The sequence below is a fragment of the Rattus norvegicus genome, chromosome 10, assembly GCF_021556685.1.
Source record: "Rattus norvegicus strain SHRSP/BbbUtx chromosome 10, alternate assembly SHRSP_T2T, whole genome shotgun sequence".
Lineage (NCBI taxonomy): Eukaryota > Metazoa > Chordata > Mammalia > Rodentia > Muridae > Rattus > Rattus norvegicus.
In genome coordinates this window covers 18546483-18573248 of record NC_141543.1, presented here as the reverse complement: position 1 = coordinate 18573248, position 26766 = coordinate 18546483, and the positions used below count along the sequence as shown (strand labels likewise).

Here is a 26766-nt window from a genome sequence, read left to right as displayed (position 1 = left end):
AACATACCATTTCAAGGCAATGTTTTATTTTCAAATAAACACGTTTTCGCTGTAAAAAATACCATATGAATTTTATTCGAACTATTTTTTTTTTATGAACCACCAATTATTAGTTGATACATAGTAATTGTTCAGGTTGTAGATGTACAATTTTATTGAAGTTCCTTTAAAAAAAATATCGGGGTCTCGTTAGGTAGACCAGACTGGGCTCGAACGCAAAATCCTTCGGCATCTTCTTCCTGAACACCAGGATCACAGTTGTACACATTGATTCCGGGTTAAGTTATATGTATTCTCAAAAAGTCCTAATTTTTTATAAACCCAATTATTTAGAGACTAACGTCCAAGGCAATTGGTTAATATTTAAATTGTACTTTGGAGCTCGAGAGCATAGCTCAGTGGCCGACTCAAAGGCACTGAATACTATTTTTTTTTTTTTTAGCTTGGATACATATTTGAAATAGATAATAATACTGTATTAATACTGATAAAAATACTATATGAATTTCAAATACATAGAATGCATGACTTCATCTTCGGGTAAAAAAAATTCCCAAAATACAAGCTTCGATATATCGTAAATTTGGAAGTTTCTGATGCATTATGTGTCAGGGACCCTTCCTAATTAATGCTGTCTTTCACAGGAAGGCCTCCCCGAGGCTGATTCTGCAACTTGTAGGATGAAATTATATTTTCTTCGTTTGTCTGGTTTGTTTGTCTTAGCACGAGCTACATGACGGTTGTGTGGAGGTCTTTGGAGTTTGACCCTGATCTCTAGAAAAGAGATCCAGTCCTTTAGACAGGGTCTGGAAGGTTCTTCCGACCATACCTGGAATTATTTAAATTTGGTATATTTATGAAGTGTTCGTTTAAATGTACAAAAAATTAAATTTATAGAGATAGTCTTAAGAGAAAAGGAAGTCTTCCCACAGGATTCTGACTCTATTGCCCCGTGTACGAAATGCTTGTTAGTCAAGTACAACACAACTAACTAATCCTCTCCAGTTTTCAGACTTCTGTTAAGTTCTTTTACACAAAAGTATCCGCCCAACGTGGGGCTCGAACCCACGACCCTGAGATTAAGAGTCTCATGCTCTACCGACTGAGCTAGCCGGGCGGCGATAAATAAGCCGTTCCCCACAGGCCTCTTGGAGTTCTATATACTTCCGGGTTCTAGAACGCAGTCGATTTGTTCTTCTAGGGAGAGCTTCTAGTCCTAGAGCAATGATTGGTTTGCTCCTGCAGCTTTCTATCAACTTCCCGGCCGGGGCTTATGTGGTCCCTTCCTTCCCAGGAGCCACAGGTTTGGGGACAAGGTGGTGGTCTGTGAGGATGTCAGTGAGACCTCCGTTTAGGGCCTGATCGGTTCTAGAATCTAATCATGAGCGAACATACGTTTTCAAAGTCGCCGCAGGACACTGGATCTCTGGCCGAACGCTAAGCCGCGGGCTTCGGAGAACCAACCCGGAGTTGTGGCTTCTGCGTCTAGGTCTCTGAGCTGCGCGGGCTGAGCTGGCAGAGTCCAGGCCCGAGTGGTTTTGGCCACGGTACAGGATCTGCGGGTTCTGTGGCTCTCCCCGGAAGACTGAGGTTGCGGGACTGGCGGATCGGAAGGCTCTCATTCTTGACGTCCTAGACTTGGGTTCTAGTGGGCAAAATTTCTGAGCCGGAGTCCACCATGAGACTGCGTTGTTCATACAAGCTCGCAGGCTTCCCTTTCCCGAAGGACGATGGTCCTTGGTCATTCATATCGAATGCTGGGCCGTAGGGGACCGGTCTGCCCTGTCTTGAGCGTTTCGGAACTTTCCCTTCGGGCGGGTCTCCACGGAGACGAGCCTCCTCCCTTGGCTTCCTGAAACTCACAGGAAAATGAATTCGTGGAGTCGTCCTCAGCAGGGGCAGGACTAAGGGAACGTGTCATTCATCTAGAGATATCCAAAGATCAGCAGTAAGCAGCTTCGGCACAGTGGCTCGTTGGTCTAGGGGTATGATTCTCGCTTTGGGTGCGAGAGGTCCCGGGTTCAAATCCCGGACGAGCCCATCTTTTTAAATAATTTTTTTTTTCTCAGTGTGTCTAGTCCCACGTAGCTCCGTCTCCGCAGATTCCTGGATGTAGTGTCCTGCGCCTTCCACACCACCGGAAGAAGAGATCGGCAGCAGAGGCTGCGTTCACTCAACATCCCACCATAATAAAGCTGGTCACCAGGGCTTGGGTTCTGTTTTTGCACACTGGAATTTTACTAGATTTTACTATTTGATTATTCAGGTATGGCAAGGCCATTAGAGGAAATGACTGCCACTGAAAATATAATGTGTTGCTCACAGAGGAGGGAGCGTGGAGTCCCACGTGACTGTGGCATCCCGAGTGACCACAACTACATTTGCCTTGTAAGCAAGAACCTACCCGCATGGTAATTTTCCTGGAAGGAAGAGACCCGGAGCGTTAACAGGCGTGTTTAGCTAGTTTTAATGATCTCAGGACCCTAGTGCATGTGAACTGTCCCTAGTCATCGGATATCTGACTCTGGTGAGATCTGGAGAAAAGATGTGGTTATGGTTGTGGGTGTGAGTGTGGGTGTGGGCTCTGCACCGTGGGTTATGTTTGAAGCAATCATTTCAGAGACTCTAGAAACTGGCTAATCTGGGAGGGACAGTATTAGCCAGGCCCAAATACCAAAGCATCAGAATGAAGTGGGGGCGGGGGGTGGGTGGGGAGAGTCTCATTTGAGCCCTTAGAGATTACTGCTTCTTTAGGAGAACTGAACACAGGCTGGGAGCTCCGAGCACAGCTCAGGGCGCCGGTGGGTCTTGCTTCTAAACTGCCCAAGTTTCTCTTTTTAATTCAGGGACCTGGTGCTAGGACTCCTTTTCTGTTCTCGACTTGCTATCCCCTAAACACGGACCGATCTGCAGTTCCTACGCCCTGAGGTCTGGTAGCGTCAAGGCATAACCAGGCTTCTTGCCCGGTGCCTTCCGAGGCCAGACCATTTTGAAGACTCTTGTTTAAGTGGAAGCCATTGTTTCCTCAGCTACAGGTGAATTCCCCTCTGGTGCCTTACCTAACCTCCTCCGTACAGCCAGCTATGTTCTTATTCCCACCCAGGCTGACTCCAGAATGTGACTGGGTTCCAGGAACAGATCTGGGAGCCTGCAATGCCTCCGGTTGGGTTTGGGAGTCCAAACCCTGTCTTAATCTTTAATCAAGTGACAGGAGATCTTGCTGGATGCTTCCCCAAGACAGTAGTTTGTTTCACTGGGGTGGAATAAGAACAGGATCCACAGTTGGGGCCTTTCAACCCTAGAGTATTGACTCCTTCTGCTTTTCACAGGGGACAGAATCGAATCCTCCCTGACAAATGACAGAAGAGGGGAAACCTCATGAAAATGAAAGGGAGACAGTTCACTAGAACAAGATGCAGCTCTAGTGAAGACACACACACACACATATATATGTATATATATGTATGTATGTATATACATATGTATATATGTATATGTATATATACATATATATATATATGTATATGTATATCATGCCTCATTAGCCTAAAGGTATAATTACTGTTTAGAGTATGAGAGGTCCTGGGTTCAAACTTCTGATGACTTCTGTTTTTAAGAGAGATGAGAGCTATCTGGTTTGGACTGAAGGTTGTGCTTGGAAACCGACAGACGTCTTTTGGTATTATAGATGAGGTTTGGAATGATGATCAAGGCTTGGGAATTGCAAGTCTCTGCTTGAAATTATAGTTATAAAGCTATAGTTTTATAGTTATATATAGTTATATTTATAGTTATATAGTATTATAGTTATAAAACAAGTTGTAAAGTTGTCTTTGTAACTGTAGGTAGACTTTGTGCTAGCAGCCCCTCACTGTGTCACTAAAATTAAAGGAGCGAACAGCCACACATTTTAAATGTTGTTATATTTCTAGTCAGCTTTTGCTCACGTGTAGGTGGTGCATCACTGCAGGCATAGTCTTTGGCCGCTTTTGCAGCCCTCTGCATTTGTGCACAGGCGTCAGGCTCTAGGCAGCCGGGAGCGATAGGAGGGGTGCGAGTCTCACACCAGGGTGTAGAGCTCCTGCGTAGGTCTAAAGTGCTCCTTAGACACTGGGAGCACTGAGGTTGCAGCTTTTGGCTGGGCCTAGGTCTCGGGATTTTTTAGCTCTCAGGATTCTTTAGCTCTCAGCTGAAATGATCCACAGGAGATAGGTCTCCATAACCACACTGATTGAGCTAATTAAAGGTTTTAAGCCAAGGGTGGTGGTGCACACCTTTAATTCCAGCACTGGGGAGGCTGAGGCAGGTGGATCTCTGTGAGTTCATAGCCATCTTGGTCTACAAAGAGGGCTCCAGGACAGTCAGGGTTATACAGAGAAACTCTGTCTTGAAAAAAAAACTAAAAAATTAAAAATGAATAAGAGTTTTTGTTATGGTTTACCTAGGTGAAATATCAAGGCCTAGATGAAATGCCAAGGCCTAGGCACTGTAATTTGGCTGTCTGGGTTATTATATGTTGTATGACGTATCTGTGTTCAGGCTACATTTAGCCATGAATGACTCCATTTTATAAAGCAACAACTTTGATCCGGTTACTTCATTCTGAACACAAATCTTTCTTCTTCTTCTTCTTCTTCTTCTTCTTCTTCTTCTTCTTCTTCTTCTTCTTCTTCTTCTTCTTCTTCTTCTTCTTCTTCTTCTTCTTCTTTCTCCTCCTCCTCCTGCTCCTCCTCCTGCTCCTCCTCTTCCTCTTCTTCCTCTTCCTCCCCCTTCCCCTCCTCCTCCCCCTCCCCCTCTTCCTCCTCTTCTTCTCCTCCTCCCCTTTCCCCTCCTCTCCTTCCTTCTCCCTCCTCCTCCTGCTCCTCCTCCTGCTCCTCCTCCTCTTCCTCTTCTTCCTCTTCCTCCCCCTTCCCCTCCTCCTCCCCCTCCCCCTCTTCCTCCTCTTCTTCTCCTCCTCCCCTTCCCCCTCCTCCCCCTCCTCCTCCTCCTCCCCCTCCCTCTCCTCCTCCTCCTCCCCCTCCTCCTCCTCCTCCTCCTCCTCCTCCTCCTCCTCCTCCTCCTCCTCCTCCTCCTCCTTCTTCTCCTTTTCTTCTTCGGGAAAACACCAAATGGCGGATGACGCCAGTGCAGCGGGAGGGCCCGGAGGACCCGCGGGCCCAGGATTAGGAGGCCATGGCAGCTTCCACGAAGGATTCGGCAGCGGCCGTAGAAGCGGTGGCCATGGTCGCCGGCCGCGGGGCTCGTGGAGGTAAAACTGAAGACAAGGAGGTAGGTGTGGGCCGCTGGAGGGGTGGGTTGCTCACCCTCCGCTGGGAGATGCAGCCCTTTGACTGATCTCTTCCTTCACTGGATCCCGGTCACCAAGCTGGGCCGCCTGGTTAAGGACATGAAGATCAAGTCCTTGGAGGAGATCTACCTGTTCTCCCTGCTCATTAAGGAGTCTGAGATTATTGACTTTTTCCTTGGTGCATCTCTAAAGGATGAGGTTCTAAAGATCATGTTGATGCAAATGCAGACTTGGGCTGGCCAGAGAACCATGTTCAAGGCTATTGGAGACTACGATGGCCACGTTGGTCTTGGTGTTAAGTGCTCCAAGGAGGTAGCCACTGCTATCCGAGGGGCCATCATCCTGGCCAAGCTTTCGATCGTCCCAGTGCGGAGAGGCTACTGGGGAAACAAGATTGGCAAGCCCCACACTGTGCCATGCAAGGTGACAGGCCGCTGTGGCTCTGTGCTGGTTCGTCTCATCCCTGCCCCCAGAGGCACTGGCATTGTCTCTGCTCCTGTGCCCAAGAAGCTACTGATGATGGCCGGTATAGATGACTGCTACACTTCAGCCAGGGGCTGTACTGCCACCCTGGGCAACTTTGCCAAGGCCACCTTTGACGCTATCTCCAAGACCTGCAGCTACCTGACCCCTGACCTCTGGAAAGAGACCGTGTTCACCAAGTCAGGAATTCGCTGACCATCTGTGAAAACCCACACCAGGGTCTCTGTTCAGAGGATCCAGGCTCCAACTGTGGCTACCACATAAGGATTTTTATACAAGAAAAATAAATGAATTAAGTCTGTTAATAAAAAAGAATGACTCTTTATCTTGTTTATACAAGAAAACAATGGCCGCCTGCCAGCACAAGGAGGACAACAGCATATTTCTGCCAATGACACTGTAGATGTATTCAATATCAACCTTTCCAGGTGGAACCCTTTTTTTTTTTTAGACTACAAAGAAGGAACACCCTAAGACTGAAATGTGGCAGACACTTCAGTGTCTAGACACTCCTAGTCACCCCACTCCGCCATCTGTTAGGAATTTTATCCGGGGAAATTGGCACAGCAAAGGAGCTCTGTCCCCAGACCAAGGCTTCAGTGCAGTTTCTGCCGCTTGCTTCAAAGTACCCTCAAATGGCTGGTCATCGGGACAGGCCACGGATGTCTGTCTGAACAACACGGGCCTGGGGCTCATTAGGATGTACGTGTCTGGCCTACTACAGGCTCCTGTTGGTTGATCTATCTGGATCATGGTCAAGGCCATCAGCTCTCTCTCTCTCTCTCTGACTTTACGACGGCCTTTCTGAACTCCGAAGCCTCTGTATGTGCACATGCACACATGCACTGAGAAATGTAGCGTCCGATCTCAGAGTCGATATTAATTAGTAAGATTAGAATAAAAAGAGCCAGTGACCGGTCTGTTGCTGTGGTCCTTCTGAGACACAGGTGGAGAAGGAAGGTCATCTGGGTGCTAACTACTGGCCTCCAAGGTCTGGCTGCCCCCAGCGATGAGGAAATCTTCACGCACACCAAGTGACGCTATGCAACCCTGCTGTTTAATGTAAGCAACCTTGCTGTTTAATGTAAGCCTATTGGTTGAATAAAGATACCTACAGCCTATAGCTGGGCAGAGGAGAGGTAGGCAGGGTTTTTGTTCCAGGCTTGGGGTCTGAGGCAGAGACGAGGAAAAGAGAGGAGAAGATGGAGAGAGAAGACACCATGAGATAAGGGACTGTGAGAACTGGCCATGAGGGCTGGCCAGTCGGAGTAAGAGTGGCCCAGGCAGAACATGGCAAGTCGTATATCTGGGTTATTGGCAGGGAAGGAGACATATTAGCACAGAGAGTTGATATCTGCCCAGCTCTAGTGCTTTCAAGGCTTATTATAAATATAAAAGTTTTGTGTCTTTTATCTGGGGACTGAATGATCAAAGGTGGGGTAGAAACCCCCGACATGATTAAATATTTACCACAACAGGTGGTTGTCAATAACCAGGTATCTAGGCAAATCAGGACTACTTGGAAAATTGTGGGCAAGAAAACCACTGTAGATTGTGAATTTATCGTTACTCAATAAATTCTGACATCGTGGAAAGGCAAACCAAATGTGTCCCTCTGTTTCTGAGGTTAATACACTCAGGACATTGGCCTTGTTTAGGGGGAAGAGAGGAAAATGGTACAAGTTGTTTTTTTAAGAAGCAAAACACCATATGTTTGATTTTACCAATGAAGACTCAGGAGCCAGATGTTGGGGTGAAAGCCTGCTAGCTCAGAGAGGCAGAGAAAGCACCCAGCTGACCTTCCTACTTCCCCGATGTCCCAGAAAGAAAAAGCCCCTGCTCCTTCTCCATGCTGTCTTAAATACCCTTTAACTCAAGACCCTCCTTTCTCTTTTCTGGGCTTTCTTATGTTCACTCCCTGTCCCTGGTTGCTGGCTTGGCCTTTGACTTATTCTTGACTTTATTTAGCTCTGGTTTACAGAAAGCTCTTGGGCTAAAGGTGTGGGCTAGGGCTAAGCCACACCACAACAAGAAACAGGTTTTCCCAGTTCACCATCTCTGTCTTCACCGTGCATCCAATGTTCTGCAACAGGTACATCTAAGTCAAACTCAGTCACTAGGGGAAGGCAGCCCAGGGGCCTGTACCAGCCTGTATCACACAAGACTCAGCTGGATTCTGGAATGCGGTATCAATTCTCCAATGTGGAAGTAAAGATAGAAGCTTATACAGAGCCTTGAATCCTGTCACTCTGTCACACCTAGGACAGAATCATATAGACCAACTGCCACGCCAGCTTTTTTTCTAACCACCTCCATGTTTATTTATTGAGTCAGGACAATGTGTTCGTGGCTCAGGGGCAGTCAGGAGGGTCCTGTGTGCAGAGGTCTCAGCCTTGGAGTGGAGAAACTGGTAGAGTGGTTTGGCATCTTCGCTGCTGTCAGTGCAAGATCCAGAGCTGTTCAACTCTGGGTCCAGGACTCCACTGGGCCTCCCTGAGTCAGTGTTCAGTGTCTTCACATGCTTAGACCGAGGCTTGCACCAGAGAGGAACTTGTGGAGTTCTTTGCTGCCACCACTGCCTCAGGCCAGAGACATTGGGAAGGCAGGGATACTGACCCTCTGGTTCTTGAGTCCCAAAGAGCAGTAAATAGCACATTGTAGCTGCTGTTCTGCTCTGGCTGGTGGTGAATCTGAAGTTCACATGGGGCTGGGGTGCTTGGGGTCAGATGACGATCACCGCAGGCAACGTGCATTGCCTGGGAAATGTGGAGGCCTTTCTGGACCCTCCTTTAGGAAGGAGTCTGCTTCACTAGCAGAGGTGAGTGGACAAAGCCCCGGGTCCTCCAGGCCAGGAGACCTGGGTGGCCCCTCAGGGTGCTGGAGCAGATGCCCAGCTCTCTTCCCCAATGAATTCCAGTCTACGCTGGGGAATGTTAGGGAAGTTGAAGGCTATGGCAGGGTGTGGTGGGTCACCTATAATTGTAGCTGGGGGTGGCAGTGCCCGCCTATAATTCCAGCTCTTGGGAAGCAGAGGCAGGAAAGAAAGCAGGAAAAGAGCCCAACAACCCAATTATGTCCTTGTCTTGGATGTTTTGAATCACGTGACTGGGGCCCTTTCGCTCTACTTAAAAATTGTGGGTGGGTGAGAGCGAGCTCTCTAGGTCTCAGCTTTTGTATCATCTGAGATATATAATGTAGTAAGAATATTTTAATAATCTCTCTGTGGGGTTCCTTCCTGCCTTAGTGAGGGTCTGAGTTCCCTCTGCCACGAGGGCATGTGCTGGGCTGTTCAGAATCACCAAGACACCGCCCCTGGGGTGGGAAAGTACAGTCTGAGATGTTGGAAAGCCAGAGCTGGGTTCAGAGTCCCTAGGCCTGTGACCAGGCCCTGCCCATGGGGTTCTCTGACTCTTGGACATCCGGACACCACTGGGAGTTGTGGAAGAGCTGACAGTGGAGTTGAGGCCTGAGAGCTGGGGACAGCATCTAGCCCCGGGGTTGGGGGGACAGGAGAGCTCTGGTTTGTCCCAGCGGTGATTGTCCCTAGCTTGGCAGAGGCAGACTTGGTGGTGGTTGTGGCTGGGAGCGCAGAGAGGCCTTCTACGGGAGAATTAAGCTGTGGCTCTGTAGTCTTTCGAAAGCCTTCTCGATGGCTCCCCACAGCGGAACTTGATGAAAGAGACAGCCCATATTTTTAAACGGTTTATTGGTTGTTCATGGTGGAAAATGGATGGAGAACCTACCACACCTACTTCTCAGGGTAGACATGAGGGTAAATACTTTTTGCAGGGAGGAATGTCTGGGATGGGCTAAGCCCTCCTGGTCTTTAGGTACCTCATTAGCATGGAGAACTCTTCTTTGGGCCAACATGATCATAGAATATGCTTCTTTTATGTGAGAAGCATGGCACGTGTTCCAAGTCAGGAGTCTGGCAGGGAGCAGGAAGCTGTCTCAGGTGTGTGCCCACCAAGTCTCCGGGTCTCGACATGCTCTACCTTACCAAACTTCCTGGCATGGTTTTACATCCCACACCTTAGACAATTTATGTTCCCGGATGAAACACACACACACACACACACACTCACACACACACACACTCGCACACACACACTCACACACACACTCTCACTCACACATACTCACACACACTCTCTCACACACACACTCTCTCTCACACACACACTCACACACACACTCTCACTCACACACACTCACACACACTCTCTCTCACACACACACACTCGAACACACACACTCACACACACATTCTCACTCACACACACTCACACACACTCTCTCACACACACACACTCGCACACACACACTCACTCACACTCACACGCATACGCACACACACACTCACACACACTCTCACTCACACACACACACTCACACACACTCTCTCACTCACACACACTCACACACACACACTTGCACACACACTCACCCCCACACACTCACCCCCACACACTCACCCACACACTCACACACACACACTCGCACACACACACACACTCAGACACACACTCACACACACACTCACACTCACACACACACACACACACACACACACACACACACACACACACACACACACACACACACGGCCCTTATATTTTAACGTGCCTTAAGCAGCACAGTAGCTGCGCAGCTGCCCACCCTCCATGCTGCTAGGATCCACCTCCCACCTGTAACTCCGTTACTACTTATTCCTCTGTTCATCTTGGCTTCTCTTGACTCAGTTGAGCTGCCCACTTGAGAGATGTCTTGCATTAGGTTTGATGTTGGAATACCAGGGGAAGCAGCATAGGACAGTATCTTTCAGGAGTTTGAGCTCCACTTAGCTAAAGAAGGGGGCCCGATATGCAAATAGAGGTGTTTGTTTCCACCAATCACAGCGGTCCCTCTGTAGCACCAATAACAAACGTCAAGGCTTGTGTTTTGGACCAATCACAGCCATCTCTCAGACTGTCGGGAATGCATCTTCTCTGGCCCAGGTGGGCATGATTGCAAGGTCATGAAGAATTCACCTAGGCTTGAGGTACCAGAAAGTATGGCACGTATTCTTTGGAACAGCTTCGCACTCAGGCGAATCAGCTGCAGTCAGCAGCTAGTTTTCTCAGAGCTTCTGTGGAGTGTTCCTGATGGCTGTGGGTGCTGTAATGACAGGGCCACAAGAGCCTGAGCAGCAAGGCAGAGTCTAACAGATGCTAGCTAATTCAGGAGTCACATTGCCCCACCTCACTGTCTCTGCTTACACTGAGAACAGGAAGAACCATCGTCTACAATTGGATACCACTGTGGCTCCCTCCCCCACTTGCTTTGCGTACCCAGCCTATAAAAATGTACAATCTTCCTTCAGGTTTAGATAGAGAATTGGCTGCTTCCCTGGGTCTTTAGAAAATAAAGCTTTCATTTTTAAGCTTCTATCTCTAAAGTGAGTTTTCTCTGATTCCACCCTGAACCCTGAACACTGAGGTCTACAGATACAGTTCCAGGACAGTCAGGGATACACAGAGAAACCCCGTCTTGAAAAACCAAACCAAACCAAGCAAACAAGCAATCAGCCAAACAAACAAACAAAAATTTGTCTACAAAACCCAAACACTAATAGCGATTTTAACAGTGCTCTAAGATTAAGGGAATGCTCATTTTTCTAATGATACTTCTATCCCATAAACCATTACATCTTTTGCGACAAAATTCCAAAACATGTTACTGTGTACTAATTAGTTTCCTACAGCTGCTGTTACAAATTACTAGAAGCTGGGTGGCTTAACAGAGTAGAAAGGTATTCTTGCTACTCTGTAGCCAGCAGTCTTTCCTTGAGGTATTTGCAAGCCCTGCTTCCTCTCAAGGTTCCAAGGAGGACCCTTCCTTGTGTCTCCCAGACTCTGGTAGCTGCCTGCAATCTGTATTACTCTTTTTTTTTTTTTTTTGACCATTTTTTTTTATTAACTTGAGTATTTCTTATTTACATTTCGAGTGTTATTCCCTTTCCCGTGTATTACTCTTTAGTTACAAACACATGCCTTTGTCATCCCAGCAGTCCCTTCCCACTGTGTTCCTGTCTATTTCAGTCACCGGATTAGAGCTTATTCAACTTCACTATGACTCCATTCAACTTTACTGATCATATCTGCAAAGACTCCTGTTCTCTGAGGTCCTAGGTAGACATGGATTTTTGTTATTTGTTTGTTTTGAAACAAAGTCTCGCTGTGTAGCCCTGGCTCTCTAACTCACAACCATATTCCTTTGCCTCTTGAATGCTGGGTAAAGCCATACACCACCATACCCAACCTATACATGTGTTTTTGGGGAAAATTATTTAACTTAGTCCAGATGTTGTTTTGTTGCTGTGTGTTCGGGCCTAGGTAACAGTTGCTTGTTTAAGCCTTCTGTTTTGAACTGTTACTATTTTGTTTCTGTTATTACCAGGAAACTTTCTCATGCTTAAGTTGACTATACATTCTGTTATGTTCTGTGCCCTCGGACACCAATCACAATAAAAGTCGGTAGAACTGTTTTTTATAGTTACCCAGAATAAGCTTGGATGCATACCAACTGTCTAACAACACTTTGTGCTCCTGCGTATGAACTTTTATGGTATTTGCCACTATAAATTGCCCCTGGGATGAACCCCAACATAAGAGAGACACCTGTATCAATATAAGAAACTATTTGGAATAAGACTTCTATTTTGAATAGTGGTCAAGTAAAGTTTAAGTTCCCAAGACCTTCCTGGGAACTGACTTCCTACTTGGCAGAAAGAGACATGTATGTGAATAACTGACATCCTGGTTGACAAGTTAAGACATGAATGTTAGACAAGTCCCATCCTGGTAGACAAGTTAGGACATGAATATTAAACAAGGCAAGTCCCCTGCCACAGTTGAGCATCCCAGGACGAGTGTACAACAAGCTCATATGTTCCTAAGGAAGTCCTCTATCCCTAAATCCTGATTGGTGAAATAACATGGTGAAACAAACAGATGTTTGTGGATTTTAGGCTTAAAAATTGTGTAGGATCTTAACTCAGGGTCATGGTTTGGTCCCCAAATCTGGACTGTAGCCCTGGTTGACTGGTTCTGGGACATATGCTCAATAAACTACCCTGTCTGATTTTGAGTGTGGTTTATGAGGCAACTCCTAGACCCCAACAGTTTGATTTTTAGTTTGAGACAGTCTCCTGTGTTCGGTCTAGGCCTTGGACTCACTAGGTAGCTGAGTGTGGGTGTTGCTGCTCTTGTAGATTGTCAGCCAATTCAATCCACGAGGGCAGTGGGAGCAAAGCCAATGAACTGGGGGTTTGGAAGCCCGATGAATACATACGCGAATGACCAGACTGGGACCAGCTCTCAGGAAGCAGATCATCTTTACTTACTGTGATTCAAGGCTTATAAAGTTTTACGGGACTGAGGGCAGGAACATTAAGGATGGACAAAGGTCATTGGCTGGCGCTTAGGATATCTGAAATGTCTCATTAGCATGGGGAAGCATTTCAGGACTCTCAGGTGCTGGCTGAACAGGTTTTATCAGGAGGAAGGAAATTGATCTCATAATTTAATTGAGGCTACGTGACATCCCTCAGGCAGAGCCATTTGTGTAGACTGTGAATTCCCCAGACGAAGTCAAGGAAGGTGAAGCCCTGCTAATGAAGGGAGTCTCCCATATTGCACTGAGCCCAGAGGCTATCCAGTCATGGTGGACTTCGACCTTAATTACCAGAGTTTTCCCACATCTGAGGATAAGTTCGTTCATATTCTCTCTCTTTCTCTCTCTCTCTCTCTCTCTCTCTCTCTGTCTCTCTCCCTCCCTTCCTTTCTTTCTCTTTTCTTTTTTCCTTCCTTTCTTTTTCTTTTGAGTCTCACTGTAGCCTAGGCTGGCCTGGAACTGATTATGTCACCCATATTGATCTCAAACTTGTGTTTATCTTTCTGACTCCCAAGTGCTGGGATTCGGAATGTGAAACACCTTGTCCAGCACACCTAGAAATCTTAAAGCATCATGAAGATCCACCCATGCTTAGTTGGCAAACCACAGGGCCAGTCCACCATCATCTTCTAACATGGGAACTAGATCCTTTCTGCCAGAAGGTAGGAACACAATAAATTCGGTCAGAGGGGACTCACAGGGTCACACTTGCTCTCAAAACGGCTACTTCCTGAGTCTGGTCCTCAAGAGAGGAACCTGCCTGTCTGTATGCTCCTGCGTGACAGACACCCTGGCTTCACAAGCTCAAGTACTAAGTGCCCGTCTCATCACTTTGTTTGATGGTAAAATCGAGACAGATAAATAAGCTATAATTACCTATGGGATACTGAGCAGCTGTTTGGTACTGTTAAAGCCCTGTTTTGTTTTGTTTTATTTCATTTTGTTTTGTTTTTTAAAATCACAATTAGTGAACGACTTTTTAAATGCCGTTTTTTGATGTTCATTTTTCTATGAATAAGCAAAAGCATTGATGGCTGGGGCAATTTGATTTTTTTTTTTTCCTCAGAGCTGGGGACCAAACTCAGGGCTTTTTGCGCTTGCTAGGCAAGCGCTCTACCACTGAGCTAAATCCCCAACGCAATTTGAATTCTTAATTGGCAGTTCTCAGACTCTCCTTGCTGCCCTGGCTTCCTTGAGAGAAAGGACTGTGTCAGTCAGATTGCCAGCCAAGCTGCCCCCACACCAGCACTGCTTGTCTGTAACTTGCTGACAAAGCCTTAGGAAAACTCCTCGGTACTCATTACAGGCTGATTGTTTTGGTTCCCAAGGGCATGGCTTCCTCCAGGACTGTTTCTGTTTCTACCAGTCTTTTTGCACAAGCCTGGGTGAACTCTTGGTGATTCTGCAAACATTTTCATCCAAGACAGAAAGGGAGGAAGCACATCTCTTGTAATCTAGCAGAGGGATCACTGGGATTAGTGCTAAAGAGAAAAATGTTGTGATTGGTGTAAAGGCAAACCTTCATTTGCATGTGAGGAGTGCTGTGTTTGGTATAAACCACCTTTCCTGGCCACGTGATCGGGTGTTCCAGCTCTCTTGGATCATCCTGTGGAGAAATTTTCTCCTGTGCTGTGTATTCTGATTCTTGTCTTGCTTACCTTACAAGTGCAGGCTAAGCTGCAACCATGCAGCGACTGCATAGCAGCGATAGGAGCTTCCTGATTGGTGGGTACTGGTGGGCGCTCCCGGGACTGGTCTGACCCTACACACTGCCACCAGACCCAGAGGGCTATAAAAGCTGCCAAACACCGATCCTTGATTTCCCCCTTGCCTTCCCACAATTAATATTTGTAACAAAAAGGAGCTAGTCAGAGGCGCTCGTGAGATCTTCACCCCTCTCTAGGGCCAATTAATGGTTGCTGGATTGGGGAGGTCATGCCTCACGCTCATGCAAACAGTCCTACTAAATAAAACTCAGTAGGTTACAAACCAAAACCAAACCGAAGAAGCATGTGAGCAAACCAACAGACACGGAAATAGGAGGGAGGCCTTTTGGGAATAAGTGGGGACCAGCTGGAGTGGGTGGAAAACGGAGGGGTGAAATGACCAACACACATTATATAAATGTATGAAATTGTCGAAGAATAAATTTTAAAGGGACCCGCCCCCGCCCCCCGCTAGATAGCAGGTGGGTGACGAAATTGTGGCCTCCTACTGGGTTTTGTCCCGAGGATTCTAGTAAGCCTAGAGGAGACTCATCCTTTAAGAACCATTGCAGGGAGACACGCCTTGTCCCCCTTATTTTCACTTACACTCCTCGACGTGGACTTCACTGATGCGATCGCTTGACAGTGAAGCTTGTACCTTTCAGAGCAGACGCCCCTGGGTGCCTATTCAGAGTAAACCTCCAGATTTCTGGCCACAGTGAGTCAAACACTGGTCTCTTAGCGGCCGCCCAGCTCGCGCCTCGGTGGATCCATGCTTTCATGTACTTTCCCAGCCCTCGCGGCCGATTCGGCGCTCTCTTTGTTTCTCACTGGGAATTTTCTCTACCATGATTTCACCAAAAAGAGAGCAGGACAATAATGGCTCTGTAACTCATTGGTCATCACCTTGCTATGCAGCCCGGCTAGCTCAGTCGGTAGAGCATGAGACTCTTAATCTCAGGGTCGTGGGTTCGAGCCCCACGTTGGGCGTAGCTATTTTGCTATCGGAGATCTCATAAAGAAAGGAGAAACCTTTAACTGATAGAATTAAAAAAAAAATGTTGGAAGCAAAAGTATTGGGAAACTGGACCCCCTCCAGGGCTCGTCCGGGATTTGAACCCGGGACCTCTCGCACCCGAAGCGAGAATCATACCCCTAGACCAACGAGCCACACAGCTACTTTACTCTTATACTTTCTTACAGGCCTGTATTCATTTCCAAATGAGTTGCACTCGCAATTTGCTCTGGCAATTTACCAGAGAGCCTGCTACAAAGTAGCCTGTACCTCGGGAGAAAAGCTACACTTTGGGAAGTCCTTGCCTGAGGCTGAGACTGCTGTTGAGGCTCTGTGTGTGTAGCTAGAGAGCAAGAACCAGGCAAGGACCAGCCATTAAATAAACCTCCCCACTAACGCTCCCCAAACACGTGGCCAAACAGCCCCACTGGACGCCCAAGACTGGGGGACGCAGCTGCAGCTTGGCCAGTTGGATAATGAATAGGATTCACATCTCACTCTCCCGGAGTCTGGTTTCACTGGTCTCAGCCATAAAATTTTGTTTGCATCTGGAAGGTTCAGAGACAGGGTATGGTCTCTATGCGCAGGACGATGGGAATACTAAAAGGCCTCTTAGGAGCAGCTGAATTATCTGACACCTCCGATCAAAGAAAAAAGATACCCAACTGGCACGTGGTGCCCAGCCAACACAGCAGGTGAGGCCTGGGACTTGGCCCACTGGAGTGCCATTGTGAATTCTTGCCCCATTCCGGATTCCAACACTATTGGGCTGGTTAACTTCACTATACTAAGAAGGCGTCTGTGGGGATTCAGTGACAGAAGCCTATTTTCTGCTCCCTTAAGAGGAAATAGCCATTGAGGGCCGAGTTTCTCCAAATGCATTTGACCCTCTTAAACTCTTAGCAAGAATCCTAGATTGGGCCAAGGAACCCCAAATACCCTTATTTCTCGCCCACTTTGGTGGTCCTTGTGCCCTCTTTAGTCTGGACCCAACTGCCTATGAGGTCTTATTCTGAAAGATGTTGATTCAATTCAGATCTGATCAAACAGAATTGGGTGGAGGAATCCCACATTTCCATAGTATGGGCGTCTCAGTTCTGTTCTAAGCTGTAGCCAGGTGGGAAGTGGGTAGAAGGCTCCTTCCGGAAGTCTGTCGTGCAGAGGGAGCAGACCCCGAGGAACGCAGGTTCTGGACTTCCGAATTGTCCAGCCCTTCTGCTATCCTGAACGGCCTTGTGTGTATTTGAGGAGACCTCTTGCCTGCGTGGTCAGCTTGGTTCCCCTAGAACTTCAGCTCAGGGGCCGGAGACCAGCAATGGTGGGAGTGTGAGGTGACCTGTGCGTTGTTGCTTGGAGACAGTTTCCCTGCAACCTAGACTGACCCCCAGCCTTGGCCTCCACAGAGCAGGGATTACAAATGTACAGTTTGGGGGCTGGGGATTTAGCTCAGTGGTAGAGTGCTTACCTAGGAAGCGCAAGGCCCTGGGTTCGGTCCCCAGCTCCCAAAGAATACAAAAAACAAAAACACAAATGTACAGTTTGGGGTCTTGAGACTCTTCCCAGGCCTCAAGAAACCCCTTTTGTTTAACCCTCACTCCAAAACTTGGTTATTTCACACCCAATCCACTTAGGAGCAGTCAGGGACTGTACACCTGGAGCAGGGTGACTTCTTTGTGGTTAGCCTAGGCAATATAGCGAGAATCTGTCCTAAAAATGGGGGAATCGGAACTATGACCCATAGTTATCAAAGTCTAGGATTCAAGAAGAGGAAGAGGAAGAGGAAGGAGGAGGAGGAGAAGAAGAAGCAGAAGAAAAAGAAGAAGCAGAAGAAGAAGAAGAAGAAGAAGAAAAAGAAGAAGCAGAAGAAGAAGAAAAAGAAGCAGAAGCAGAAGCAGAAGCAGAAGCAGAAGAAGCAGAAGAAGCAGAAGCAGAAGCAGAAGCAGAAGCAGAAGCAGAAGCAGAAGCAGAAGAAGAAGAAGAAGAAGAAGAAGAAGAAGAAGAAGAAGAAGAAGAAGAAGCAGAAGAAGAAGCAGAAGCAGAAGCAGAAGCAGAAGCAGAAGCAGAAGCAGAAGCAGAAGCAGAAGCAGAAGCAGCCCTACATGTTTTTGAGGGTCTTATGTAGTGGGCAGGCTGGCTTCAAACTCACTCTGGAACCAAAGATGGACCTTGAAGTCCTAATACCCTTCGCTTCACATCTCAAGTGCTTCCATTTTAGGCCTTTCTCGTCCCACCTGGCTAAAACCATATGTATTTTAAGCGCTTTAAATCTATGTAGCCAAGCCATACGTCTTTGGTTTGTCAGTTTTGCATTTTGTTTTGATTGGCATTTATCATCTTGAAAAATGGATGCTCTCTGCACTTTCCTTTGAGATCTGTAGCGTCAGTACCGTGCCTGGACTGTCTTCTACTTTAATGACAGGTAAGCCCATACATATTCCACACTAGTTAGGCATTTAGAGGATGGAAACTTCCAGCTCATCATCTCCTTGGTTTATGTCGCTGGACTAGCGCTCGCCCTGGAAATCCCATCGTGGCTGTGAACCAGTGAATCCTTACGGTTCCTGTGCACAGTGATATTGAATAACTTAAGAGTAGAGAATAAATATTGTAAACGACAGTGACTACCTCATTTGGAGAGAGGGGAGGGGGGGAACAGAAGCTGTGAACTGGCTCGTTGGTCTAGGGGTATGATTCTCGCTTTGGGTGCGAGAGGTCCCGGGTTCAAATCCCGGACGAGCCCGGTATAAAGGTACCCTTTTACAAGTTCCACTTACCGTTTCTCTCAGCAACAGAAGGCAAAGGAACAGATTCGAAGAAACGCGCACTTTACGGGATAGTACTTAAATTGGAAGGGGTACACTTTCAGCCCAGATTTGCTGGGTATTAGGGGGTTAAGTGAGGATGGGCTGGTGCTGGATACCCGTTCAGCACTCTGGCCCTGTCTCTCAGGGTAACTTCCTTCATCTAGTAAGATAGAACACAGCAACTGCTCCCAGGATTGGGAAGGGGGGAGGGAGGGACATTGGTGGTCTGATGAATCTGTACCTACTTTTTTCTAGGGCCTTTCGTGCGCTTCGTGGAGCTGTCGCCCTGAAGTCAAAGTCTTTTCCTTTCTTTTTCTTCTCCTTCCTCTCCCCACCCCCCCGCTTCTCTCTCCTTTTCTTTTCTTGTTTTCAGGTACAATTTATCTATGCAACCCTGTCTGTCCTGGAATTCTCTATGTGGACCAGGAGGCCCTCGAAGATTAAAGTTGTGAGCCACTACACCCAGGTGGGGAGCCTTCTTGATTTTGACCGGAATGGACAGACAGGTGGAACACAATGTGAAGAAGTGCTGAGGGGCTTGGTACAGATGGCAATTAGCTGACATTTACTGAACTCTCGGGCTGCTGCGTGGCCAAGGACGCCGGCAAGGACGCAAGGACCCTCCACGCAGCCGCCCCTTGACTCCTAGGGACTCCGTCTGATCGTCGGGAGAGACTTCGGCTCCCATTTTGCGAGCAGCCGCGTAGGCAAACGCTGATCCCAGCCATGCTGCCCGTAGCCAAAGCCAGACCGATTGGATTCCGGATTGTGGACCTGGGGCTGTTTCTCACTTTGTAGGTCGTGAAGGGGGACTGGAAACGTTGATTATTTTGGCGTACACGGTCCCGGAATTAGTCTTTCCAGGATTATTTGAAACATAATTTTCTTATTCGCTGAGCGCTTCAGGGTCCGCCGCTGTTTCAATTGCCACCATAAAGTGAAACTGTGAGTACTATTGATGTGGCTCGTTGGTCTAGGGGTATGATTCTCGCTTAGGGTGCGAGAGGTCCCGGGTTCAAATCCCGGACGAGCCCGCTTAGTATTTTGTTCTTTTATGAAACACTCGTTAGGAAATGTAAGGTAACAGTGTATCCTAGACTTAACCCTGAGACATCTCTGACTTCAATCTGTGTTACAGCTGGCCAGGTACGCTTGTTGGAGGGAAGCCTCCTGAATACTTTGAGTCCAGACAGAAAGACTATTAAAACCTGTGCCTGTAACTCCAATCTCTGCCCTTGGTTCAGGTCAGGGGTTTTGGAGAGGCAACCTTTCAGGTAGGCAAATGCCAAGATGGGAATTTTAAACTTCATCTGCAAAACCAGTATACCGGTGCCCCAGAAGTGTTTGCATGGCTTTCCCAGCTAGCTCGGTTAGTAGAGCACGACTTTTTTGTTTTGTTTGTGTTTTGAGAGACTGCCAGGTGGAGATCATCAGACTGTTAATCTTAGGGTCGTGGGTTCTAGCCCCACGTTGGGCCACGTGATGTTTTAGTTTGGACAAGAGTCCCGAGACACTGGCTAGTGGCTATTCTCCTGCCTTACTGTGTTATAGAAACTCCACCTTGAGTATAGCAACTTGCTACTCCAATTCCCCAGAGTCCTACTCTCCACTGCGGAAGTCCAATCCTGGATTTCCACTCAGTGGGGCACTCTAGTGGAAACTGTCCCTTGGACTAGAGATACGATTCTTACCTAGATCAAGCTAGTTCCGGGATTCAAATCCTGAATGAACTGGCCTTATTTAAAAACAAACAAACAAGCAAGTCATCCGGAGGCCAGAGGCTGGCTCCATGGCTGAAATGCCTGCTGCTGAGCCTGATCACCTGAGTGAGTCCCCAGGAATCACACGACAGAAGGAGAGAACCTACTCTCACACAAAATGGCCTCTGACCTCTGACCTCCACCCAAAGCAAATAAACATTAAAAAAAAAAAAGAATTAAAAATCCAATGAATTAATCAGTGGCGTGGAGTGGTGTAGGCCTTTAATATCATAATGGGAGGAGGCAGAGGATGGAGCAGCTCTACAGATTCGAGGCCAGCCTGGTTTACTTAGTTCTAGGCCAGACAGAGCTACATAGTGAGGCCTTATCTAAAAAACCAAACTGAACGAAAACAACAAATAAAAATAATAAAATAAATAAATTAACCAACCAATTAACCAAGATATTATATCTTTGCTTTCTCTAGACAGTACTCAGAGATCGCAGCCGTTCTCACCCATGAGACCTCAGCTTTGGACATCAAGGCTGTTTTCCTACCAACTACTAGGGCTTGAACCTGAGGTGCTCTATGGCTGAGTTATGGCCCCCTGCTACTAAAAAGATGCTGTTTTCAAAGGCTCTCAGCACCGTTCCTCATTACAGCTGCATCAAAGCCCTGAACTTTCAGTGGTAGTTAGAGGCACTGAGAAGTGCTCCTATGTGCATAAGAGAGCCCAAGTCTTCTTTATTAAAAGGTTAGCTCTGGACTTTTAGTCTTAAAAAACAGAATAAAACGAACCAAGTACTTCTCCATATAAAAGCACACAGTGATTGAAGTTTTAAAACTACACGAGGCTACGGTGTGGCCGGTAGTGGAGATTAGTCCAGCCTGAGTAAAGTCAGACATGAACCCCTCTGTGGGGTGGAGGTGAGGGAAGTCGGGGGGAGGTGACAACCGAGTCCTTCCTATGCTGGCTCTCTGTGCCTCTTCCTCCCACAATTAAGGTTGTTTGCAGTTAAGTGGATGAGGAAGTCAGCCCAGTTCTTAGGTTGGAAATAAGTAGGGATATAAATGAAGACACCCCCCCCCCCCCGCATTAGCGTGTGTTCTGGAGACTTCAATGGAAGCTTCTGGTATTTTGTGTGCAGCACTGCCGTGTGATAGGTCTCCTTCCTGAGGCGTGGGTAAGACCAGACTCCTGGGCCTCTGACTGACAGAAAGAAGCCCAGAGAGTGGGTGTGGATAGGACCCTGGGGGTGCCTCTGTTGGCTCAGATCAGTACCCCTGGTTTTGTTGGGACCTTGGCTAGGATACCAAATTAAACCTTACTGACCTACATTTTGAGCCCTAGCTGGAGTCCGTGGATTGACCTGTTTCCCACTACGGCCACCCTGTGCCAGCTCTCAGCCTCTGCGCCCCCTGGGCTAAGACCTGGCCTAAGACCTTCAGCTCCTAACGACTAAGTCAGCCGAGCACTAGACTCACACGAGACCTCTTACGTTTAGATTAGGTTTAGTTTTGGGGAAACAAAGGCAAGCAGAGACGTCTGTCGGGACAAACGTAGAGTTTAATAAGCAACTATTGGGTGCCGGTCTTCTGACCAGGTGCGCAAAGACCTGGTGCAGGTGCCGACCCAGATTGGACTTCGCTCCTCAAGCGCCTGACGAGGCTGTGTTTGTCTGCACTGCATTTCTATGGTGTGCGAAAGGAGCAAGTGTTAGCCAAGGTCTTCGTCGCGGTTAGGGGGAAGGACTAGAGGGAGGCTTCCACCTGCATCTGGGAATAGGGGAAGGAGAACCGGACAGGCAGTTCAACCTTATTCCTCTCTCCGAGAGGGTCCGCAGAACTAGCCCTAGCCTCAGGGTCCTCTCGTTACTCTTTAGTTGCTCCTTTTGGTGCTCAGGGCTGAGAGAAGGTGTGTAGCTCAGTGTTCCTGAAGCGTGTGTCTGCTGTGGGGGTAAAACTTATTTCGGAAATTGCTCTTAATCTGAAATGACTTTATTTACTTAGCCAGTTCAGTGCCTTCAGGTCACGTGTAGTAAACTTCGAGCTCAGAGAGCAGTTGCCCGGCTAGCTCAGTCGGTAGAGCATGAGACTCTTAATCTCAGGGTCGTGGGTTCGAGCCCCACGTTGGGCGGCTACACATTTTGGTTTGGACTTCGTGAATCTTAAGGTGTGTTGTTAACCGGCGGTTGATCCCAGCACTGGACAGAAGCAGAGGCAGGCGGGTATCTAGCATACAGCCTGGTCTGTAGAGTGAGTTTCAGGACAGCCACAGAGAAACCCTGTCTGGGAAAACAGAAGAAAACCCATGTTGTATGTCATGTGAATAAAAGGTACAACTCCTTTCCAAGTGGCTTCAGAAAGGGAACTCCTCAAATTCTTGCCACTCCCTCGTCTCATCCTCAGCATGTGGAGGTCTCCACCGTCTTTTTGTAGGGTGACTCTTGACGCTCTCAAATTTCTGGACCAAACCTTGGGGTAGCCCACAGGGTCCGGGGTAAGTAGCGGATGACTAGTCTTTTTCTCCCCCAACCCCAGTTGTGGTTCGAGCCTGCAGTTTTGGGTCCTCCGCCCCTCCATCCTACAGACTTGTTATTGTCAGGCCCGATCTTTGGTTTTGTTTGGGATAGAGGGCTTGAGAACGTCCCACAAGTCAAATATCCTAAAAGTGACGTACAATAACGTGACTGGGGTGGGGGGAGTGGAAACAGATAAGTTAGAGTGACTTATAATTTCTTATACCCTCTGTTCCTGACAGAAGCACACAACACTTAGCCTGTATTTCGCAGAATTCTCTCTATAAAGAAACGCACAGAGAAGAGGGCAATTCACCTTTACAAAATTACAACGAAACGGTGGTAGAGCTTTTGCCTGGCCGGGCCTGAGTTGATCATTAGGTGTGGGGTGGTCGTGCTCGCGCGAGAACACAGTTCCATCCATCTTCCTAGCTCCCTCTTCTGCCTCTTTAGTAGTTAAGGACTCTTGCGGGTTCTGCCTAGGTATCCCCGTCGCAGGGCCATTGGAGTTTGGGACCTGGGGTGTGAACGTTTGGGCCGTGTCGGATCAGTACAATATTCCCAGCATTTCTGGGACGTCAGCTGGGACGCCAAAGTGAACTCCGATGATTCACACTGAGAGCCCGAGCTCAGCCTGCTTCCCCCAGGGCCACCTGAGCCAGCAAGACCCAGTTCTCAGTTCTGCTGTCCTCGGTTCTCGGTTCTGGTGTCCCCAAGCACCACTTGTATGGGTTTTATTCCCTGAGTCTACCTGCATAGATATTTGTATGGGGTCTAATTCCGTCTCTGAGACGTAATTTTTTTTTTCCCGGTTAGAAGACGGGACTGGAGGGAGGCTGGCATATATGGAGGGGAGGCCCCATCTGGCATGGGCGAAAAGATGGACAGTCAGTCCGTGTCCATCTGTCTGTCGCTCTCTTAGGATAGTTTGTCCCAAGAAGAGCTTAGCCTGGACTTGGAGGGACTTGACTGTGTCTTCTTGGCCCTTCGTCCTCCCGGTGCTGCAACCCTGGTGCCTTGGCCTGAGAGAAACCTGGACATCAGAGGTGAAGAGACTATGGAATTTCGGACATGACCCCAGTATCTCAATTTCCAGTATTCTTGTACCAACCTTGGTAATCATGATACTCAGCAAGTCAATCGCAGGACGCCCGGCTAGCTCAGTCGGTAGAGCATGAGACTCTTAATCTCAGGGTCGTGGGTTCGAGCCCCACGTTGGGCGAGCTATCATTTTGGTTGGGAGATAACGCTGGCACTTCCCTTCTCCTGGGGCTCTGCATTCAGTAACTCTGACATTTAGGCCAAAACCCGAGTTAGTGGGCAGTTTGTGGGTCTCTTGTTCTGCCTGAAGCAGCACTGGATATACTAGATTTGAGCGGGTGGAAATGTCACAGAATCTCTTTTGACGTTCTGGATGGAGTAGGACACTGGGCAGTCTTGCAATGCCCTTAAATTTACCCTTTCCAGGTAGATCTGAAATTCAATTCCTTCTGGATCTACCGAATTCAACCAAAGGACTCCACTTTATCCCCCTTAGAAGGAGCAGATGGAACCAATACTCAAGGCTCGTTGGTCTAGGGGTATGATTCTCGCTTAGGGTGCGAGAGGTCCCGGGTTCAAATCCCGGACGAGCCCTCCTGTTTTTGCCCATAAAACCGCGACTTGACCGTAGCTACTTAGAAGGTATGACTAAACAAAGGAAAACAGAAGTACTCAAAGTGTTTGTTTGGACCTTGTTTGTTTTCTGTCTGAGGCAGGGACTCACTCCTGTAGCTCAGTCTGGTCCTGAACAAAGTCAAGGGTAACTGCATTTCTGATTTTCCTGCCTTCACTTCTCGTGTGCTGAAATATAGGCATGTCTATCAATCTGGTGTTCAGGTTAGAACCCAGGGTTAGGCAAGCAATTAGCTGAGCTATCAGTTCATAACTCAAAATTTCCATCAAGAATGACTGGGATTATTCAAACTAACCAGATGGATAAAACTCATGGAAAATATTGGAATAAAAAAATCAATCCAGCTGTGGTATTGCAAACAAAACAAAACAAAAGCAACCTTGACTGTGAGGAGGATGGTATATGCCTGGGATTCCAGCTCCAGGGCGGATGGGGCAGGAGAACTAATCTTAGAACAGCCTGAGCTAAGCTGTGGTCTCCCTTCCCTCAACCCCAATTCCAAACACCACATCAGAGAACTTTCAAAATAGCAAAGGAATTCTGGGCCAAATTTATGTGGACACGGGAAGCACAGAGCCTCAGAGTTACTTTGAAGGCAATTGCCAATCGCTCCGGGACCCTGGAAATGCAGGGAGAGCTAGAGCAAGTGGCTGGGAGAAATGCCCTACTTGCCTCTATCCCTTGGGAGCTGCTTCTAGAAAGTTAATCCTCTGGCATAGGAGGGGTCCTAAGATGTTGAGACCCTCAAATATCTCTTTAGGGTTTGCGGAGAATGAAATTATACCCCCTAGATTCATTATCCCTGCACTGTCCAGCAACCTTCAAGGAGTGGGCTTAAGGAGAAGGTGGGGGAGCCCTTTCTAGCACGCCTCAGTTTCTGGTTAGATCCCCTGCACGCCATCTAAAGAAAAAGAGAGAAGGAGGGGACTTTTTGCATCTTGTCAGAAACGACCAAATTACAATGAAAAAGCTTATCAAGCATGCAAGAATAATGTGCAAATGCCACCCAGGCGTTCGGAAATACAGCTCAACCAAATGGCGTTTCAGCGAGGTAGGTACGGGTTGATTTACCAGGCTGACATGTTCTTTCTGACTAGACCCAGAGTCTTTGCGACATTTTTGCCTCCTCTCCCACCAAATTTGACTCGTATAAGAAAGACAATTAGAAGCTCAGCGTGGCAGTACACGCCACGCCTGTTATCCCAGAGAGTGGAACGGGAAGGCAGGAGGATCGGAAGTTCAAAGTCATCCTCAGCTTTATAGTGTGTTCGGGGCAAACAGGGTTGTGGGACAATCTACAAGACATCATCTGGCTTGCTAATAAACACACAGTGTGAAGTTTGCCAGTAGTCCTTAATGCAAATCTTGTGCCCTCCTGGGATTCTCTGGGCTAGCATTTTTCAGTTCCCTGGGGCGCAGACCCGAGAAAGGGAAGCCGCTCCCGGAACCAACTAGGATCTCACTCAGCTTTGCACGTCTGCGTGAGAGCTTCCTCCCCCACCCCCCTTGCTCTCCGTAAAAGTGCAAAGGACTTTTAAACTAGACCTCGCGCTTCGGGTGGGAAACATACTCCAAGAACCGCAGGCAGCCCTCCGGCCACTGCAGAGTCTTGACTGAGCCCGGGCTCCCAGCTCGACGTTTCGAAACTGCAAGGCGGATTCCTGTGCGGAGAGCGACAACGGACGCGAGGAGGAGGAGGGAGTCCCTCTAAAGTTCTGTGAGCTGGAAGGCGGGGTGGGGACATGTCCGAACAGCTCCAGATTCTGTCGAACTTTCAGCACTGGGTAAATTGCCAGCTACCACTAAGGAGTCGCTTCCGGCAGCTCTCGGGCGTGGGAGGGCTGTTTGGAGCCCGGACGCCTCTGGCGCGCTGGTGTCTACTGAGAGGCTCTGGCCTGAACCTTCAGGGTCCTGAACGGTGGCCAAGCTTCGAAGGTGGCGTTCAGTCCTGGGACGCCCCTGCGTCTCTCTCCGCAGCACGGTTCACGGATGGGTTGGAGAGGAACACCCGCGAGGACCCCCCTGAGGACTTTTCGAGGGCCCAGGGTTTTACCGTCGGAGGCAGTCAGGGATCCCCAATTAGTGCTACCCGAGTCTTTATCCTTAGGTGAATGCGGTGTGTCCAGAGCCAGGAAGCCTTGG

At 48.0% G+C, this 26766-nt stretch overlaps 1 protein-coding gene, 3 long non-coding RNA genes and 9 other non-coding genes across 20 annotated transcripts; 9 read left to right on the top strand and 4 right to left on the bottom strand.

Annotated features, from left to right (window-relative positions):
- Positions 1-9: 9 nt before the first annotated feature.
- Positions 10-1877, bottom strand: LOC100910623 (uncharacterized). The gene is made up of 2 exons (XR_015631462.1): positions 1396-1877; positions 10-829 (listed from the first exon to the last, which is right to left on the bottom strand). It is a non-coding gene; the product is annotated as an uncharacterized LOC100910623 (long non-coding RNA).
- On the bottom strand, positions 1045-1117 carry Trnak-cuu15 (transfer RNA lysine (anticodon CUU) 15). Its single transcript has one exon. It is a non-coding gene; the product is annotated as a tRNA-Lys (tRNA).
- On the top strand, positions 1274-7371 carry Rps2-ps17 (ribosomal protein S2, pseudogene 17). 7 transcript variants are annotated; one of them, XM_087574910.1, is made up of 5 exons: positions 1274-1948; positions 2267-2388; positions 2847-3035; positions 5131-5268; positions 5366-7371. In XM_087574910.1, exons 4-5 carry the CDS (start codon positions 5173-5175, stop codon positions 5963-5965), a joined length of 696 nt encoding a protein of 231 aa, XP_087431036.1. In that variant the 5' UTR covers positions 1274-1948; positions 2267-2388; positions 2847-3035; positions 5131-5172; the 3' UTR covers positions 5966-7371. The 7 variants fall into 7 exon arrangements, with proteins under 7 accessions (XP_087431036.1, XP_087431034.1, XP_087431035.1 ...); XM_087574908.1 differs by having other exon boundaries at positions 5126-5268; XM_087574909.1 differs by having other exon boundaries at positions 1274-1985; positions 2070-2388.
- Trnap-ugg4 (transfer RNA proline (anticodon UGG) 4) lies at positions 1969-2040 on the top strand. The gene has a single exon. It is a non-coding gene; the product is annotated as a tRNA-Pro (tRNA).
- An 8456-nt stretch (positions 7372-15827) lies between the features above and the next one.
- On the top strand, positions 15828-15900 carry Trnak-cuu14 (transfer RNA lysine (anticodon CUU) 14). Its single transcript has one exon. It is a non-coding gene; the product is annotated as a tRNA-Lys (tRNA).
- Positions 15901-16008: 108 nt separating this feature from the next.
- Positions 16009-16080, bottom strand: Trnap-cgg1 (transfer RNA proline (anticodon CGG) 1). Its single transcript has one exon. It is a non-coding gene; the product is annotated as a tRNA-Pro (tRNA).
- A 1685-nt stretch (positions 16081-17765) lies between these two features.
- On the top strand, positions 17766-19681 carry LOC148002778 (uncharacterized). The gene is made up of 2 exons (XR_015631466.1): positions 17766-18344; positions 18985-19681. It is a non-coding gene; the product is annotated as an uncharacterized LOC148002778 (long non-coding RNA).
- On the top strand, positions 18594-18665 carry Trnap-ugg3 (transfer RNA proline (anticodon UGG) 3). The gene has a single exon. It is a non-coding gene; the product is annotated as a tRNA-Pro (tRNA).
- Positions 19682-19691: 10 nt separating the features above from the next.
- Positions 19692-19763, top strand: Trnap-agg12 (transfer RNA proline (anticodon AGG) 12). The gene has a single exon. It is a non-coding gene; the product is annotated as a tRNA-Pro (tRNA).
- A 2216-nt stretch (positions 19764-21979) lies between these two features.
- Positions 21980-26400, bottom strand: LOC148002777 (uncharacterized). 2 transcript variants are annotated; one of them, XR_015631456.1, is made up of 2 exons: positions 26170-26400; positions 21980-22719 (listed from the first exon to the last, which is right to left on the bottom strand). It is a non-coding gene; the product is annotated as an uncharacterized LOC148002777 (long non-coding RNA). The 2 variants fall into 2 exon arrangements; XR_015631455.1 differs by having other exon boundaries at positions 26195-26400.
- On the top strand, positions 22495-22567 carry Trnak-cuu13 (transfer RNA lysine (anticodon CUU) 13). The gene has a single exon. It is a non-coding gene; the product is annotated as a tRNA-Lys (tRNA).
- On the top strand, positions 24099-24171 carry Trnak-cuu12 (transfer RNA lysine (anticodon CUU) 12). The gene has a single exon. It is a non-coding gene; the product is annotated as a tRNA-Lys (tRNA).
- On the top strand, positions 24513-24584 carry Trnap-agg11 (transfer RNA proline (anticodon AGG) 11). Its single transcript has one exon. It is a non-coding gene; the product is annotated as a tRNA-Pro (tRNA).
- Positions 26401-26766: the final 366 nt, after the last annotated feature.